General features: G+C 35.7%; 1 protein-coding gene across 21 annotated transcripts in view; it reads right to left on the bottom strand.

The window, feature by feature from the left end:
* The window catches only part of CDC42BPA (CDC42 binding protein kinase alpha), a 291,711-nt gene that overhangs the window by 222,043 nt on the left and 50,355 nt on the right, over positions 1-19,313 (bottom strand). For all 21 annotated transcript variants that reach the window (XR_002336229.1, XM_021064438.1, XM_021064431.1 and 18 more), the window contains one exon: positions 13,565-13,656. Coding sequence is in view for 19 of the 21 variants with exons in the window: in XM_021064438.1 (XP_020920097.1) it covers positions 13,565-13,656 (92 nt within the window). In the remaining 2 variants the exon portion in view is untranslated. Of the gene's footprint in view, positions 1-13,564; positions 13,657-19,313 lie in introns of those variants that run through there.

Genomic DNA, 19,313 nt, shown 5'->3' on the forward strand with positions numbered 1-19,313 from the left:
ATTAAAAAAAAAAAAAATGGGCTAAAGATCTTAACATACACCTCACCAAAGAAGATGTACAGATGGAGTTCCTGTCGTGGTACAGTGGTTAACAAATCCAACTAGGAACCATGAGGTTGCGGGTTCGGTCCCTGCCCTTGCTCAGTGGGTCAACGATCTGGTGTTGCCGTGAGCTGTGGTGTAGGTTGCAGATGCGGCTCGGATCCCACGTTGCTGTGGCTCTGGCGTAGGCCAGTGGCTACAGCTCCAATTCGACCCGTAGCCTGGGAACCTCCATATGCCACGGGAGCAGCCCAAGAAATAGAAAAAAAAAAAAAAAAAAAAAAAAAAGATATACAGATGGCAAATAAGCATATGAAAAGATACTTGACATCACCTAGGGAACTGCAAGTTAAAACTACTACAAGATATCATTACAAGCCTCTCAACGTTCTATCACTACTAAAATTCAAAATACTGACAACTCCTAAATGCTGATGAGGACATGGAGCAATAGGAACTCTCATTCACTGCTGGTGAGAATGCAAAATGGTACAGCCATTTTGGAAGACAGTTTAGTGGTTTCTTACAAAACTTAAACCATGTTCTTAGTATACAATGCAGCAATCCTGCTCTTCAGTATTTACCCAAATGAATTGAAAAGCGATGTTTATACAACTATCTGCACATGGAAATTTACAGCTGCTTTATTCATAACAGCCAAAACTTGGAGGCAACCAAGATGTCCTGAAGGAGATGAATGGATAAACAAACAGTGGCACTTGGAGTTCCTGTTGTGGCTCAGTAGAAACAAATCTGACTAGTATCCATGAGAACGCAGGTTTGATCCCTGACCTTGGTCAGTGGGTTAAGGATCCAGCATTGATGTGAGCTGTGGTGTAGACTACAGACGCAGCTCGGATCCCAAGTTACTGTGGCTGTGGTGTAAATCTCCAGCTATAGCTACAATTCAACCCCTTACCTGAGAACCTCCATATTCCTCAGCTGGAACCCCAAGAAGACAAAAAGACAAAAAAAAAACCAAAAACAAAAAACACAGTGGTACATTCAGACAATGGAAAGGAAAAGAGCTATCAAGCAATATAAAGCCATAGAGGAAACTTAAAATTCATATTACTACGTGGAAGAAATCAGTCTGAAAAGTCTAAACACTGTATGAATTCAACTCTATGACATTTAGGAAAAGGCAAAATGATGGAGAAGGAAAAAGATCCATGGTGGCCAAAGGTTGGGCTAAGGAAAAGATGAATAGGCAGAGCACAAAGAATTTTAAAGGCAATGAACTACCATGTATGATACCAAAATGGTAGGTAAGTATAATTAACATGTCCAAAACCACACAACATACAACGCCAAGAGTGAACCCTAATAAAAACTACAGACCTTAGGTGTTGATGTGTCAATACAGATCCATCAACTGTAATAAACACGTCGCTTGAGTTTGAGAGGTTGATGGTGGGAGAGGCTGCACATGTGCAAGGGCACGGGCAACAGGTACTCTGTGTACACTGCACCCAATTCTGCTGTGGCCCTAAAACTGCTCTAAAAAAGTCTATTAAAGAGTCAAGCAAAGTAACCCATCAAAGTAACAGGCTAAAAGAGCAAATTCATATGATTATTAAATTCTTAGCAAACTAGGGATAGAAGGTAATTTCTTCCATCAGACAAAGGGCACCTATAAAGACACCTACAATTAATATCATACTAGTCAAACACTGAATCCTTTCTCCCTTAGTTCAGGAAAAAGGTAAGGCTATCTACCCTCATGACACCTATTAAACATGGTACTAGAGGTCCAAACCAGTGTAATAAGAAGGTATAAAGTCTGGAAAGTTAAAAGGAAATTATTCCTATTCTCAGACAATAAAACTGTTTACCAAAAAAAACTAAGAAAATAGTAGCCAAAACAAAACATTTTTAAATAAATGAATTTAGAAAACAAAGTCAGATACAAAAACCAGTGGTATAGCTACATACTAACAGCATACTACTTGAATATAAATATTTAAATATCATTTATCATACCAAAAAATATAAAACATTTAGGAATAAATTTAACAAAATTTGAACAAGACCTATACACTAAAATCACAAAATATTCTGGAGAAAAATTTAAATAGACCATAAAAGACAATGAGAAATGCCTTGTTCATGGACTAACTAGGAGATTCAAGATTAAGATGTCAGTTCTCCTAAAACTGATCTATAAATTGAATACAAACTCAATTTCAATACCAGTAAGCTTTTATAAAAATTGATTCTGGAGTTCCCGTCGTGGCACAGCAGAAACGAATCCGCCTAGAAACCCTGAGGTTGCAGGTTCGATCCTTGGCCTCACTCAGTGGGTGAAGGATCTGGTGTTGCTGTGAGCTGTGGTGTAGGTTGCAGATGCAGCTCAGATCCTGCATTGCTGTGGCTGTAGCGTAGGCTGGCAACTGTAGCTCTGATTGGACCCCTAGCCTGGGAACCTCCATATGCCGCGAGTGCGGCCCTAAAAAGCAAAAAAAAAAAAAAAAGAAAAGAAAAGAAACTGATTCTAAAATTTATATAGTAAAGCAAAAGTCCTCAAATAGCTAAAACAATTTTAAAAAAGATCAAAGAAGGAGGACTCACACCCAGACTTCATTACATACTCTCAACTTTATAGTATAAAGTTACAGAACTAAGGCTGTGTTGTACGACATAAGGATAGACAAAGAGATCAATGAAACAGATCTAAGTGCAGAAATAGATCAACATTCAAATGGTCAACTTATTTTTTTGACCAAAGTACTGAGTAATTCAATAGGTGTGGAAACAGGCTTTTCAACAACTGATACAAAACAACCAGATATCCATGTGGAAAAAAAATGAACTATGATCCCTATCTCACATCACACATGAATTAATTTGAAATGGAAACACCTATATAAACATAAAAGTGATAAAGGGTATAGGGGAAAAAAAAGGGGAAATATCTCTGTGACCTGGATATAAATAAGGACTTCTTACACAGAACACAGAAAATAATAACTATAAGAGGAAGAAAGAAAACTAAATATCAAAATTTAAAACCGCTCATCAAAATATATTTTTAAGAAAATTAATAGGCAAGCTATGCAGTCTTTGAGAAAATACTAACAAAACATATATCTGACAAAGGACATTTATACATATAAAGAATTCCTACAACTCAATAGTGAAAACATGAATACCTTATTTTTTTTGTTTGTTTTTTGTCTTTTTAGGGCCGCACCCACAGCATATGGAGGTCCCCAGGCTAGGGGTCTATTCGGAGCTGTAGCCACTGGCCTACACCAGAACCACAGCAACGTGGGATCCGACCCGTGTCTGCAACCTACACCACAGCTCATGGCAACGCCAGATCCTTAACTCACTGAGCAAGGCCAGGGATCGAACCCGCAACCTCATGGTTCCTAGTCGGATTCTTTAACCACTGAGCCATGACGGGAACTCCGAATACCTTATTTTTTTTAATGAACAAAATATCTGAGCATATACTTCACAAAGGAAGATATAAGAATGGTCAATAAGCACACAAAAACTCATCATTATGTTCCTACATAACACAAATCCAAATAACAATGCAATTTAAGACCATAAGATGCTATTACACACCCAATAGAATGACTAAAATTAAAAAGATTAACAACAGGAGTTCCCTGATGGCTTAACAGTTAAGGATTTGGTGTTGTCAAGCTGCTGCTGCTTGGGGTCATCCCTAGCTCAGGAACTTCCACATGCCTTGGCTATGGCCAAAAAAAAAAAAAAAAGACTAAACAATTATTACTGAGAACATGAAACTGGTAGGCATGTAAAATGATACAACCCCATTGGGAAAAATTGTGCAGTTTTTTAAAATGTAAATATATGCACCTACTCTACAGTTCCACTCCTAGGTATTCACCTAAAGAAAATAAAAACATTTCCACAAAAACCTGTAAAAAAAATTCATCAGTTTTAATCCTAATAGCCAAAAACCACAAATAACCCAAATGTTCATAGGAAGATTGTGTTATGTTAATAATACACTAATCAGCAATAAAAAGTATTAATATATTTGATCACAAGAATGGATATCTCAGACATTTTTCTGAACTAAGGAAGCCAGACAAAAGAGTACATATGGTATTATTTCCACTTACGAAATTTTTCAAACGGCCAAAACTAATTCAGTTAAAAAGTAAAACACTGATTGCTACTTGGCGGAAGTTTTGAGGAAATGGCAGGAAAGGGAACTTTTTAGGGTGATGGAAATGTTCTGTATCTTGATAAGAATGAATTCAAATTTGTCAAAACTTGTAGAACTGTACATATACAATTACTATATTTAAATATATATAGAATTTACTTCAAAAGATGTAAACAAACAAAAAAATTTGCACTCCTAGATGGTTTCACTAGCAAATTCTTCCAAACATGTAAAGAAACAATAATAATCTTATGCAAACTCAGAAAATTTAAAAGGTAAGAATACTTTGCAAATTATCTCATGAGCTAAGCATATCCATTTAAAAATATAAAGAAATTAAAAGATCGGTAAATTAAAGGCCAATCTTTTTCATGCACATAACAAAAAAAGATAAAATACTAGCAAATTGAAACCAGTGATACATTAGAAATATACATCAGGAACCATTAAATTAGACTTACACAGTAACCCAATATTGGTATATTTAAAATTAATATTATCTCCAGATTAACTAAATATAGTAGTTAAACCATAACATTAATGAAAACTCTAAAAAGACCAGGATGAGAAGGAAAACTTCCTTTACCTAAAAAAAGAATAACCACAAAAAATTTTAAAAAGCTGTAGTAAACTTCATACTTTCCCTGAAATCACAAACCAGAAAAAAATTCCATTTTTAACAACTAAATTCAACACTTTAAGGAAGACACTCCCTATTGTAATAACATAGGAAAAAGAAATAAAAGGTATAAAGATTGGAAAGCTAAAAGCTTTTCAATAATCATACCATTATTTGGAAATGGTATGATTGTGTACATGAAAAAATTCAAAAAATTTATAAACCAAAATTAATAAGGTAATATATCAAAGTACTTAAATACAAGATCAACATACTAAAATCAGCATATTTCTAGTCAAGCAGCAAAGCTAGAAAATGGAATTCTGAAAATATTTATAGGCTCATCAACAAACATCAAAAAGCCATAAATTAACAAAACATGAACAAGAATTCTACATTAAAAACTATTAAAAATTAATGAGTAACACATATAAGGTCACCTGATTCATAATGAAAGTTCCTTTGAAAACAAAAGTAGAAAAGGTAGTCTTTACAATAAAAAGACTGAGAATCCACAAAGAATAAAATTAACCTTGACCTATATCTCACAAAACACAAAAGAATACCAGATGGATGACAGACATCAGTGTAAATTAAAAAATTTATAGGAGTTCCTGCTGTGGTGCACTGGGATCCACAGTGTCTGCCACAGCAGACACACAGGATCAATCCTTGGCCCAGTGCAATAGGTTAAGGATCTGGCGTTATCATACCTCTGGCATAGGTCCCAACTCTAGCTGGGGTTTCATCTATGGCCTGGGAACTCAATATGCCACAGGGTGACCATAAAAAGAAAAAAAATAATAGATTATAGAAGATAACATAGTAAAAATCTCTTCATGACCTTCGGGGTAGAAAAAAATTTGTTCAAGGATTAAAAAAAGCAATAATCAGAAAGAAAAGCCTAATTAATTGGACTTGACAAAAACTAAGAACACCTCTCCAATAAAAGAACAAATAAGTAATATGGAAGCTAGCCTGATAGAAATCACTGACACACAACAAAAAAGAGAAAAAACAATGAAAAGAAATGAAGTCAGTCTAAGAGAACTCTGGGACAACTTTAAATGCACCAACACCTGCATCATAGGGATGCCAGAAGGAGAAGAGAGAGAGAAAGGGTCAAACAAAATATCTGAAGAGATAACAGCCAAAAATTTCCCTAACATGGGAAAGGAACCACTCACTCAAATCCAGAAAGCACAATGAATACCACATAAAATAAACCCAAGGAGGAACACCTCAAGGCACATATTAATCAAACAGTCCAAAATTAAAGACAGAAGAAGTACTGAAAGCAGCTAGGGGAAAGAAACAAATAACATAAGGGAAACCCCATAAAGTTATCGGCTGAGTGATCAGCAGAAACTGCAGATCAGAAGGGAATGGCACAATATACTTAAAGTGATGAAAGGAAAAAAGTTCCAACCAAGATTACTCTACCCAACAAGGCTCTCATTCAGATTTGAAGGAGAAATCAGAAGCTTTACAGACAATCCAAAGCTAAGAGAATTCAGTACCACTAAACCAGACTTACAACAAATACTAAAGGAACTTCTCTAGGTGGAAAAGAAAAGGCTACAACTAAAAACAAGAAAATCACAAATAACAAGGCTCACTAGTAAAGGCAAACATATAGTGCTGGTAGCAAATCATTCACGCACAAATATGCTACCAAAACCAGAAATCATGAGAAGAGGAGGGTATAAATGCAGGACAATGGAGGTGCATTTGCAATTAAGACACCAGCAACTTAGGAGTTCCATTGTGGCTCACTGGAAACCAACCCAACTAGTATCCATGAGGTTGCGGGTTTGATCCCTGGCCCTGCTCAGTGAGTTAAGGATGCAGCACTGCTGCGAGCTGTGGTGTAGGTCACAGATATAGCTCAGATCCCACGTTGCTGTTGCTGTGGCTGTGGCTGTGGCACAGGCTGGCAGCTGTGTCTCCATTTCAACTCCTAGCCTGGGAACTTCCATATGCTGCACCTGTGGTGATAAAAACTAAAAAAAAAAAAAAGATACCAGCAACTTAAAACAATCTTGTAGAGTTCCCGTCGTGGCGCAATGGTTAACGAATCCGACTAGGAACCATGAGGTTGCGGGTTCGGTCCCTGCCCTTGCTCAGTGGGTTAACGATCCGGCGTTGCCATGAGCTGTGGTGTAGGTCGCAGATGCGGCTCGGATCCCGCGTTGCTGTAGCTCTGGCGTAGGCCGGTGGCTACAGCTCCGATTCAACCCCTAGCCTGGGAACCTCCATATGCCGCGGGAGCGGCCCAAGAAATAGCAACAACAACAACAACAAGTAAAAAAAAAAACAAACAAACAAACAAAAAAAAATCGTGTGTGTGTGTGTGTGTGTGTGTGTGTGTGTGTGTGTAATATATATATATACACTACTATATCAAAACCTCATGGTAACCACAAACCAAAAATCTACAATAGATACACAAATAACAAAAAGCAATCCAAATACAACCCTAAAGATAGTTATCAAAGCACAAGAGAACAGAGAAGGGAAGAAAAAAGACCAAAAAAAACCACAAAAAACCCAAAATCCAAAACAATTAAGAAAATGGCAATGAGAACATACATATCAATAATTACCTTTAAAGCAAATGGACTAAATGCTCCATCCAAAAGACACAGACTGGCTGAATGGATACAAAAACAAGATCCATATATATATGCTGTCTTCAAGAGACCCACTTCAGTTCTAGGGACACATACAAACTTAAACTGAAAGGATGGAAAAAAATACTCCATGCAAACAGAAATCAGAAGAAAGCTGGAGCAGAAGTACTGATATCAGACAAAATAGACCTTAAAATAAAGAATGTTACAAGAGACAAGGACATTACATAATGATCAAAGGCTCAATCCAAGAAGAAGATATGACAGTAAATATATACATGCACTGAACATAGGAGCACTTCAACATATGAGGCAACTGGTAACAGCCTTAAAAGGAGTAATCGACAATAACACAATAATAGTGAGACTTTAACACCCTACTTACACCAATGGACAGTTCATCCAGATAGAAAATCAACAAGGAAACACAGGTCTTAAATGATGCATTAGACCAGGTGGACTTAATAGGTACTTATAGAATATTCCATCCAAAAGCAGTCAAATACACATTCTTCTCAAGTGCCCAGAGAACATTCTCTGAAATAGATAACATTCTGGGCCACAAATCAAGACTTGGTAAATTTAAGAAAAATGAAATCATATCAACCATCTTTTCTGACCACAACATTACAAGACTAGAAATCAGCAAGAAAAAAACTGCAAAAAAAAAAACACCAACACGTGGAGACTAAACAACACACTACTAAACAACCAATGGATCACTGAAGATATTAAAGAGGAAATCAAAAAATACCTAGAAGCAAAATGACAACAAAGACAACAATCCAAAACCTATGGGATGCTGCAAAAGCAATTACAGAGGGACGTTTATAGCAATACAAGCCTACCTCAGGAAACAAGAAAAAACTCAAACAACTGAACTTTACATCTAAAGCAACTTGAGAAAGAACATACAAAAGCCAAAATTAGCAGAAGGAAAGAAATCATAAAGATCAGAGTAGAAATAAATGAAATAGAAGCAAACAAACAAAAAAAAACAATAGAAAAGATCAATGAAACAAAAAGAAATATGTACCCATATGTTCACAGCAGCACTATTCCCAATAGCCAAGGTGTGGAAGTAACCTAAATGTCCATCAACAGATGAACAGATTAAGAAAACATGGTACATAAATACAATGGAATACTACTCAGCCACAAAAAAGAACAAAACAATGCAATTTGCAGCAACATGGATTCAACTACAAATTATCATATTAAATGAGATCAGAAAGACAAACACTAATTATATCTAAAATATGACACAAATGAACCTGTCTATGAAACAGAAATGGATTCACAGACAGAGGACATATTTGTGGTTGCTAAGGGCGAGGGGGTTGAGGGAGGGATGAAGTCAGAGGTTGAGGCTAGCTGTTGTATGTAGAATAGATAAACCATGAAGTCCTACTATATAGCATAGGGAACTGTATTTAATAACCTATGATAAACCACAATGGGAAAGAGTATTTTAAAATACACATGATTAAATTACTTTGCTGCACAGACAAAATTAATGCAACACTGTAAATCAACTCTACTTCTATTTAAAAGAGAATAATTGAAAAAAAAATGATCCTGAAGTTCCTGTCATGGCTCAGCAGTAACAAACCCAACTAGCATCCATGAGGATGTGGGTTCAATTCCTGGCCTTGCTCAATGGGCTAAGGATCCAGTGTTGCCATGAGCTGTGCTGTAGGTCACAGAAATGGCTCAGATCCCACAGCATGGCTGTGGTTTTGGCACAGGCCAGCAGCTGCAGCTTCAATTGGACCCCTAGCCTGGGAACTTCCATATGCCATGGGCATGGCCCTAAAAAGCTAAAATATGTTTTAAAAATTTAAAAAAAAAAAAAAAAAAAAAAGATCCTAGTGTTGGTGAGATTGTGAAGCAACTGGGACCTTCATATACTGTCAGTGAGAGTATAAGTTGGTAACCACTTGGGATATTACTTGGCACTACCAACTAAAGCTAATTATGCCTACTATGTGACCCAGAAATTCCACAAGCTGTGTGTGTGTGTGTGTGTGTGTGTGAACATATATATATATATATATATATATATAAAACAATTTTTTTAATGTAAAAATCTCAAAATAAATGTATTTTCAGACCAAAAAATGCAAATACTCTATCTCAGCAGACCTGGCAAAATACTAACAGGAATTTTTTTTTCTTTTTTGGCCACCCCATGGCATATGTAGTTCCTAGATTAGGGATCAGATCCTAGCTGCAATTATGACCTACACCACAGCCAGCTGTAGCAACTGTGTCAGTTTGGGGATTGAACCTGTGTCCTGGCGCTTCAAAGATACTGCCGTTCCCATTACACCACAGTGGGAACTCCTTAAAGGGAATTTTTTTAAGTCAAAAGGACAAGAATATCAAAGAGAAGTATATAAATATAAATAAGTATGTGAATGTGAAGAGCAATGGTAAATGTAAACACATGGGCAAATCTAAAAAAAAGCCTGTATAGTTCTCGTTGTGGCTCAGTGGAAACAGATCCAACTAGCATCCACGAGGATGTGGGTTTGATCCCTGGCCTTGCTCAGTGGGTTAAGGATCCGGCGTTACTACAAGCTGCGGTGCAGGTCGCAGATGTGGCTCAGAGCTGGGGTTGCTGTGGCTGTGGTATAGGCCGGCAGCTGTAGCTCCAATTTGACCCCTAGCCTGGGAACTTCTGTGCCATGGGTACATCCCCAAAAAGCAAAAAAAACAAAAAAAAAACAAAAAAATAAAACAAGTAAAATAAAATAAGGACTGTATAATCATATCTTTTGGGGTTTCGAATATATGTAGAACTAAAAGACATGACAGCAATAACCAAAAAAGGTAAATTAAGTTAAAAGGGAATTGACGAAATACAAATTTACCAAGAATACAAGTGGCAATCTCTAGGAAAACCAATAAAAGATGGTACAACTAAGAAATTAATATAAGGGGAGAAAAAATAAAATACTCCGCTAATCCAAGAATTGAGAAAAACATAGTACTGAGTGCCCAAGACAAAGAGAAAACAAATAGTAACATGTAGTGTAATTACATTAAACATCAACCAACTATACTCCAATTAAAAGATAAGAGATTACCACACTGGATTAAAAAACAAAAATTATATTCTATGTAATAGTAAATATATAAGATTATAGAAAGCCGAAACTAAGAATGGAGTAAGATACTTAATGCAGAAGAAAAATTAAAAGAACTAGAATACTTTCTACTAATATCAGAGTAATATTTAACTCGAAAAGTATTAAAGATAATATTTGGTATCAATGAAAACAATGATATCAATGACAACATTTATATTTGTTATCAATGAAAACTAAATGGAATAAAATATAAAAGTATCATTTCTCTCTGAGGAAATGATACATCAACCAAAGAAAACAATAAGGATATGGAAGACTTAAAATTAATGCCTTGGGAGTTCTCGTCATGGCGCAGTGGTTAATGAATCCGACTAGGAACCATGAGGTTGTGGGTTCCATCCCTGGCCTTGCTCAGTGGGTTAAGGATCCAGCATTGCCGTGAGTTGTGGCGTAGGTCGCAGATGCGGCTCAGATCCTGCGTTGCTGTGGCCCTGACATAGGCTAGCAGCTACAGCTCCGATTAAACCCCTAGCCTGGGAACCTCCCATATGTTGCGGGAGTGGCCCAAGAAATGGCAAAAAGACAAAAAAAATAAAAATAAAAAATAAAATAAAATTAATGCCTTTTACCTAACTGATATTTGTAGAACACTGCACAGAAAATTTCAAAGACTGGAAATCATACAGTGTATATTCTCTGATTGCTCTGGAATTACATTCTAACTCAAAAACAGAAATATAACTAAAAACCTTCCAAACATTTAGAGATTGAGAAATAAACTTCCAAAATCATGGATAGGAAAAAAAATCACAACAGAAATTCAAAATCATATTGGAAATCACATTGTATTTTGAGCAAAACTATAATGAAAATGACATATCAAAACCTATCAGCTGCAGCTAAAGTTGCAGATAGCACATTTAAAAGAATCGGAAATCATTGCTCTAAGTATCCATCTCAGAAAGTTAGAAAAAGAAAAGCAATTTAAAACCAAAAAAGAGGACATTAAAAGACAGAGCAGAAATTAATGAAATGGAAAACAAATCTACCAAAGAAAAATTCAAAAGGCAAAAGTTAATTCATTAAAAAACCCAACACGGAGTTCCCGTCATGGCGCAGTGGTTAACGAATCCGACTAGGAACCATGAGGTTGCAGGTTCGGTCCCTGCGCTTGCTCGGTGGGTTAACGATCCGGCGTTGCTGTGAGCTGTGGTGTAGGTTGCAGACACGGGTCGGATCCCGCGTTGCTGTGACTCTGGTGTAGGCCGGAAACTACAGCTCCGATTCGACCCCTAGCCTGGGAACCTCCATATGCCTCAGAAGCGGCCCAAGAAATAGCAAAAAGACCAAAAAAAAAAAAAAAACCAAAAGAAACCAAAACAAACAAAAAAAAAACTAACACAACTGATAAACATCTAAGCAAGGCAAGTGAAAAAGAATGAGAATGGCAAATAATCAATATAGTAATAAATTTTTAAAATTAAATGACATGGATGAACCTAGCCTAATCCACACATCTACAGAGAAAATTCAAGGGTTTCACTGTGATGCAGTGGGTTAAGGATCCCTCGCTGTCTCTGCAGCAACTCAGGATCAATTCCCCCCCCAGCACAGTGAGTTAAGGATCCAGCATTGCACAGGTCACAGCTGTGGCTCATATTTGATCCCTGACCCAGGAACTTCCAAATGCCATAGGTGCAGTTTAAAAAAAAAAAAGAAAGAAAGGAAGGAGGGGAGGAAGGGCGACAGGAAGGAAGGAAATCCAAATACTTCAATTTCATTTAAAGAAATTAAATATTTAATTTAAAACTCTCTTTCTAGGAACCTCCAGGCCCAAATGGCTTCACCAGTGAAATCTTTAAGCATATAAGGAAGAAATAACAATATTCTCAAAATCTACTGAACAGTAACAGAGGAAACACTTCCCTCTTTTTCTGAGGCCAGCATAAGCAAGTTGCCAAAATCTGGTCAGGATGCTCTAGGTAGAAAAATTACAGGCCAATTTCCCTCAAAGATCCAAAACACACACGCACACATGCATGGACACAAAGACACAAACAGCAAACCAAGTTCAATGGTACATTAAAAGGATAATTCATCCCAGCAATGTTGGCTTATTTTAGAAATGCAAGGTTACTTTCCAATTTGAAAATAAATCAATGTAATTCAACACATTAACAAAGTAGGAAAGCCATGTCTCTAAAGACGCTAGTAAAGCATTTTATTAAAATCCAACACAATTTTTTACTTTAAAAGTACAATTAGCAAGGTTACTGACTATGACATCAATAAACAGAGTTCAATTTTATTTCTAACTAGCAAAAAACAATTAAAAATAAAATTTAACAAACAAATCTTATTAAAATAACATAAAGAACATCACATACGTAGGAATAAATCTGCTGAAATTTGTATAAATCCTCTCTACTGAAAGAAAACTACAAAATATTAGTGGGTTAATGTTTAAAGCTCTAAATAAACAGAGGGATACATCATGTGCATGGGTTGGCTGACAATATTGTTATAGATGTCAATTATCAACAAATAAATCTCTAGCTTTAGTGCAATCCTAATCAAAATTCCAGCAGATGGGTGCTGGTGTGGGTGCAGATTTTTAAGAGTAAATAAAAACTGAGGCACATAATCTAAAATTATATGAAAATACAAAAGGCCAAGAACAGAGAAGAAAGAGGAAATCAGAGTATATACACTGCCAGATAGTAAAACTCCTTAAACTAAAGTAACTTAAGGCAATGTGCTACTAGCATGCAGAGAGAGAAAGAGGCCAACGGAACAGAAGAGAGTCTAGAAATATATTCAAACTTACCATGACACATGAAAAACAGAAATGCCTTGGAAAAAAATTCCATGTAGAAAGATTTCATTCAGACTTTAATAAGGTTTTTTCAATTAACAAAATCAATTACAACAGCAAGTAAATTATATTTCAGTTAAATTCTCTCACAGACTGTATAAAATAGCTTGCAAAAATTATCAGATCTTCTATAAAATCTTTATTTCTTACCTCTCCAAAAGCCCCTCGACCAATCACCTTTAATATTTCAAAGTCTTCTCTATGTAACCGCATCTGTTTCACTTTAGAAGTAAATGGTTTAGCTGAAAACAAAAAGGTGACATCAATTACTTTCTTAATGAAATGTGATACAAATTGGATCTAGATAGTGATATTTCTTGAAAGATAAAAATGAAAATTATGACTAAGAATCAAGCCAAAGTATTTAATAATCTCATAAACTATACTGAGAAAAAATGATTTAATTTCTATACAATGTTTCATTTCTTTTATATGAATTATATTTTTGGTGAGGAAAAATTTTAAACTGCAAATAACATATGAAATAATGCAAAGTTTATTCTCATGTTAAACATTCTACATATTCTAACTCAATGCAAGATATATATTTTAACACAAAGATCGAAGAAGTAAAAGCAAATCTCTTGACACTAGAGACAGCTTCAGCAATTCCCACAAAGTAAATATTTCTTTCACACTCATTCATGTATCGATCCTTTTAACATGCCTTTAAGCAAGAGCCTACCTTATACAAAGCATGGTGGCAACTACTGGAGTTTAAAACAAACATGATTACAATATGGTACCTTCATTTAAGAAGTTCTCAGTCTTCAGGAAAGACATTATATGCACACACACATAATTTCTATGTGATAAAAATTTCTAATATAAAGCACTACAGAATCGGTGAGAATGAAATTCTATCTCTCTTATATGAACACCAATGCTTCACAGAGAAAGTGACATTGGAACTGGTCCTTGAGGACTAGGTAGACTTCTGCTACTTTGCCTGGGTTTGCACTGTGGACATTCCTGGTCGAGAGGACAGTAAAAGCAAGTGAAGAGAGACAAGAAAGTGAACTTGTGATAATGGTCTTTGATATCATGCAAGGAACTTTGACAATATAGGGAAAATGCTGACATTTTCTCACACAAAAAGGAGTTAATATGATTAAAAGGTCACTATATATGGGTAGAGATTTCTTCTTCCTACCATGGAGCCAAAGCATGGCAAAATCAAAATATGTATTTCAGCATTAGGAGGGTCAATGAGACACAGCAAGCCTTACAACTTGCTTTTTGGTCTAAAGGGACTTAGCCCTAACTAGTTTAAAGAAGAGGATTATCCTGCATTGCAGAATCCAGTCTAATAGAGATTTCTGCACTGGTGTTTGAGATTGTAAGGAAGGGAAACAGTAGATCTCTATTTTGAATTCACAGAAGAGAAAAGAAGATAAGGAGTTCTCATCGTGGCTCAGTGGTAACAAACCCAAGGAATATCCATGAGAATGCAGGTTCAATCCCTGGTCTCCCTCAGTGGGTTAAGGATCTGGCATTGCTATGAGCTGTGGTGTAGATCGCAGACACAGCTCGGATCCCATGTTGCTGTGGCTGTGGTGTAGGCCAGCAGCTGCAGCTCTGATTCAGCCCCTAGTCCAGGAACTTCCATATGCCCCATACTGCAAGAGAGAGAATAAATAAAATCATGGCAGTCAGGAAGTGAATACTTTGAAATGCCCAAGGCATCTTGGTTTTGAACAAATTAAGAGACTGTGGTGACTGGGAATCAGTCAGGGTCCTAACAGGAAATAAATTATCCCAATCTGAGGAAATTTTACATACAAAAGTACAGGTTAGTCTTAAGGGAATGGCAAGGAACAGTGTAATCATCTTGAGACAACTGCTCTCGCTTTCCTGGCTTGTATACCAGCATATTGGAAATACTTGGTTAATAAGGGTACACATAAAATGTGTAAATTAAAAATAAAGATGTGGAGCCAGCCAGTGTGAGACCAGTGCTGGTTTAACTGCCAACCAGAGCTATACAAAAGCAGCCTAAAGCATAACACTTAGCAGTTCTTTACGTCGTTCATCATCTACCTCACTTTACATTACCCTGACCTTCTCAAGACTCCCAAATAACCCAAACCCATAGAGGATATGCTCTTTATCTTTGTCTCATCCTGACCCTAAATCCAAAAATGACACTTCATTGCAGACAACTATGGTTATTCTTTAGGGCCATACCCACATATGGAGGTTTCCAGGCTAGGGGTCGAATTGGAACTACAGCTGCCCATCTACATCACAGTCACAGCAATGCAGGAGCTGAACCACGTCTGCGACCTACACCACAGCTCACGGCAACGCCGTATCCTTAACCCGCTGAGCAAGGCGAGGGATCGAACCCATAACCTCATGGTTATTAGTCGGATTCATTCCTGTGGTGCCACAATGAGAACTCCAACTATGGTTATTCTTAAAGAATAATTCTATGTATGTATACCTTCCTCTAAGTGATACTTATCTAAAAGGTAAGAAATCTAAATATTTCCTTCCTCCAAAACACTATGGTAAAATAGGAAAAAAAACTATATTTTAAAACTAGAGTTAAGTGAAACACAATTCAGGTAAGTGAATCGTTGTTGAAACAATCTTATAGCCAAGGTACAAAGGGTAACAACAGTCAAAAAATAAATATTATCTTTCCACGCAATAGTATGTGCCCTGAAAGCACCAAGCAACAAGTACTGTTAAATTATACATAACTAGGATTAAGAATTTTGCTGGCTACCCACGTTTTATAGGAGCGTATAATAACATAAATCAAAAGAATAATCTTCTCTTCTTCCTGAAACCTGCTAGTAAAAATCCCATTCTTTAAAAAAAAAAAAATCCCATTCTTTTGACATGGAAAAATTATTCTATTTGCAGAATTCAAAAATAAGTTAAGTCACAGATTTCTTCAGAAGGATCGCAGTTTATTATTTATTCAACTCACTCAAGAAGTATCTCTGAATACCCACTGTATGTCAAGCATTTTAAAAGATGGTAGAGGTACAAATACAAAACAGTCCCTGTCCTCAAGTAAACAAATTATGCAATAAGTATCACTATCCCATTTGATATTTTCAATATGGTTGAAGACAAACAGCTAATAAACAATGTGATGCTCGCATTACAAGAAATCAGAGAAATACCAACAAACTTAGTAGGAATACTTTTTATGTAACAATCAAATGTGCCAAAAATAAAAAATCTGAAAACACCAAGTGTTTACAGGAGGGTGACTCACAGGTATCCTCATATATAAGTGATAGGACTGTTAATTACAATCTCTGTGGACAACATGTGGTTTTTCTTTGTCATTCTCTTAACACGGCATTGTACTTAAAGAGATTTTTAGTTGAGTTGCTCCATCTTCGTATACCTTGAAATAAAACTTCATTGGTTATAATACATTTTTAAACATATAGATGAAATTGCTGTGCTTTGATTTTACTTAGGAATTTTTCTTTACTGTTTATAAACAATGTTGGTTTACAATTATCTTTTTTCTGTACTATCTTCATCTGGTTTGGTACCAATGATAAACAACCTCATTAGTAGCTTCCTCTCCTTCTCTTTTCTCTAAAACAAAATAATCCCAAATTGTTTAAAGATTTCAATGTGAAAAATAAACTACAAAACTTTTAGTTAGAAGACAATAGAGATTATGACTATAAGGTCTGTTAAAAAGTGCTAGTGAAATATCTCATACATGTGTCTTTTTGTTATACTTGATATTTGACTTCTTTCATACTGTCATTTTCATTTTCCTATTTCTACCTGTGACAACTGTACTAGTTATATTGTTCTAAGAAATTACATATTGCATTGAAATTTTCAAATTTACTGGAATAAGGTGAAAATATTATTTTGTTTATAAAACTCCATGAATAGGTTTGGTCCCATTTTTGTTACTAATATTACATATTTTGGTCTATTTTTCATGGTTTTCCCTTATCAATATTGTTTGCATATTTTATAAGTATTTTGTCCAAATATACAATATTTAGATTTTTTTTTAATTCTGTGGTGGTCTTCCTTCTGTTTTAGTAAGTTCTCCTCTGAATTCACATAAAATTTCAGAAAAAGTAAATAGACGCCAATAGTAACCCTCTACCCCCACCCCACCCCAAAATCAGTATCACCATATTGATATTAGACAAAAGAGATATTAAGCAGGGAGGCTTTAGTAGAATAGAGATTAAAGGAGTCATATATAATGATTAAAAAAAAAAAAACAGTTGAACTTAACCAGGCCATAATAATACTGAACATGTACACACCCAATAACATAACCTCAAAATATGTAAAGGCAAACTGACAGACACAAAAGAAGAAACATACTTTACCTTCTAAAGGGAGATTTTACAATCTCTCTCAGCAATTGAGAGTTCAAGCAGACCAAAACAACAAGCAAACAATGTTTTAATGTATTTGAGCAGCATACATTTAATACCCCACCTAAGATTTAAAGAATACAATTTTTAAACACATACTGAACCTCTACAAATATTCATAACATGAGACACATAAAACTACCTCCAACAAAATTCAAAGTGTTGGGAATATAAAAATAAAATTCTGAGTACTGTGCAATTAATACAATTAGATATCAACAGCAGGAATTCCCACTCTAGCACAGCAGGTTAATGATCTGGCATCTCTCTGGTGGCTCAGGTTCCATCCCTGGCTGGCACAGTGGGTTAAGGATCTAGCCTTGCCACCATTTGTGACATAAGTTGTAGCTACAGCTTAAATTCGATCTCTGGCCCAGGAATTTCCACATGCCACAGTTATAGCCCAAAATTTAAAAAAAAATAGGACATCAGTAACAGAAAGACCATCAAGAAAACACACATGCACTGAAATTCAAAAATAATTTTAAAGAAGAAATTAATAAGATAATTAGAAAATATTCAGAACTATATAAACTACTCATCAGGGAGCTCCCACCATGGCTCAGCGGTAAACAAACCTGACTAGTATCCATGAGGACACAGGTTCAATCCCTGGCCTCACTTGGTGGGTAAAGGATCCGGCACTGCTGTGAGCTGTGGTGTAGGTAGCAGATGCAGCTTGGATCCCAAGTTGCTGTGGCTGTGATGTATGCCAGCAGCTACAGCTCCAATGTGACCCCTTGCCTGGGAACTTTCATAGGCCACAAGTGTGGCCCTAAAAAGACAAAAATTTAAATATGTATATATATATATATATATATATATATACACACATACACACACACACACACACACACACACTACATATTAAAACTCCTAGAATACAGCCTAAACCAATATTTACGGGGGGGGTCAATATTTACACTGGGAAAAAAGGAAGGCTGAAAATTAACGTGTTAAATATCAACATGAAAGATCAGACCAAGAGAATAAATTCATAGTAGAGGGAAGAAAACAAAAATATAAGGAATAAAATGAAATAGATCAATTCGAAAATAAGCATATAATAGAAAGGGTCAACAAAGCCAAAGGACAATTCATTGAAAACAATAAAAAAAGAAACTAAAGACAGGAAGGAGGAGAAAAGTCAATATTGGAAATGAGAAATTAGATAAAACTACAGATGCTACTGATATTAAACAGATACTAAGGGAATGTCATAAACAATTTAGGGCAATAAATTTGAAAACAAAGACGTGGACAAATTCCTTTAGAAAAAGTAACTGATTTTTTTAAAAAAACTGACAATATGAACTGTCTCAAATTGAATCAACAGCTTAAAAATCTTCCATACAGAAAACACCAATCCTGAACAGTTTTACAAGCAAATTCAACCAAACATATAAGAAAGACGTAATACTCATCTTAAACCAAATTTTCTGAATAATAAGCAGAGGAGAAGCTTTCCAACTCATTTTATCCTAACCTCACACCAAAACTACAGATACTCTTGC

This window comes from Sus scrofa, chromosome 10 (assembly GCF_000003025.6).
Source record: "Sus scrofa isolate TJ Tabasco breed Duroc chromosome 10, Sscrofa11.1, whole genome shotgun sequence".
Taxonomy (NCBI): Eukaryota; Metazoa; Chordata; class Mammalia; order Artiodactyla; family Suidae; genus Sus; species Sus scrofa.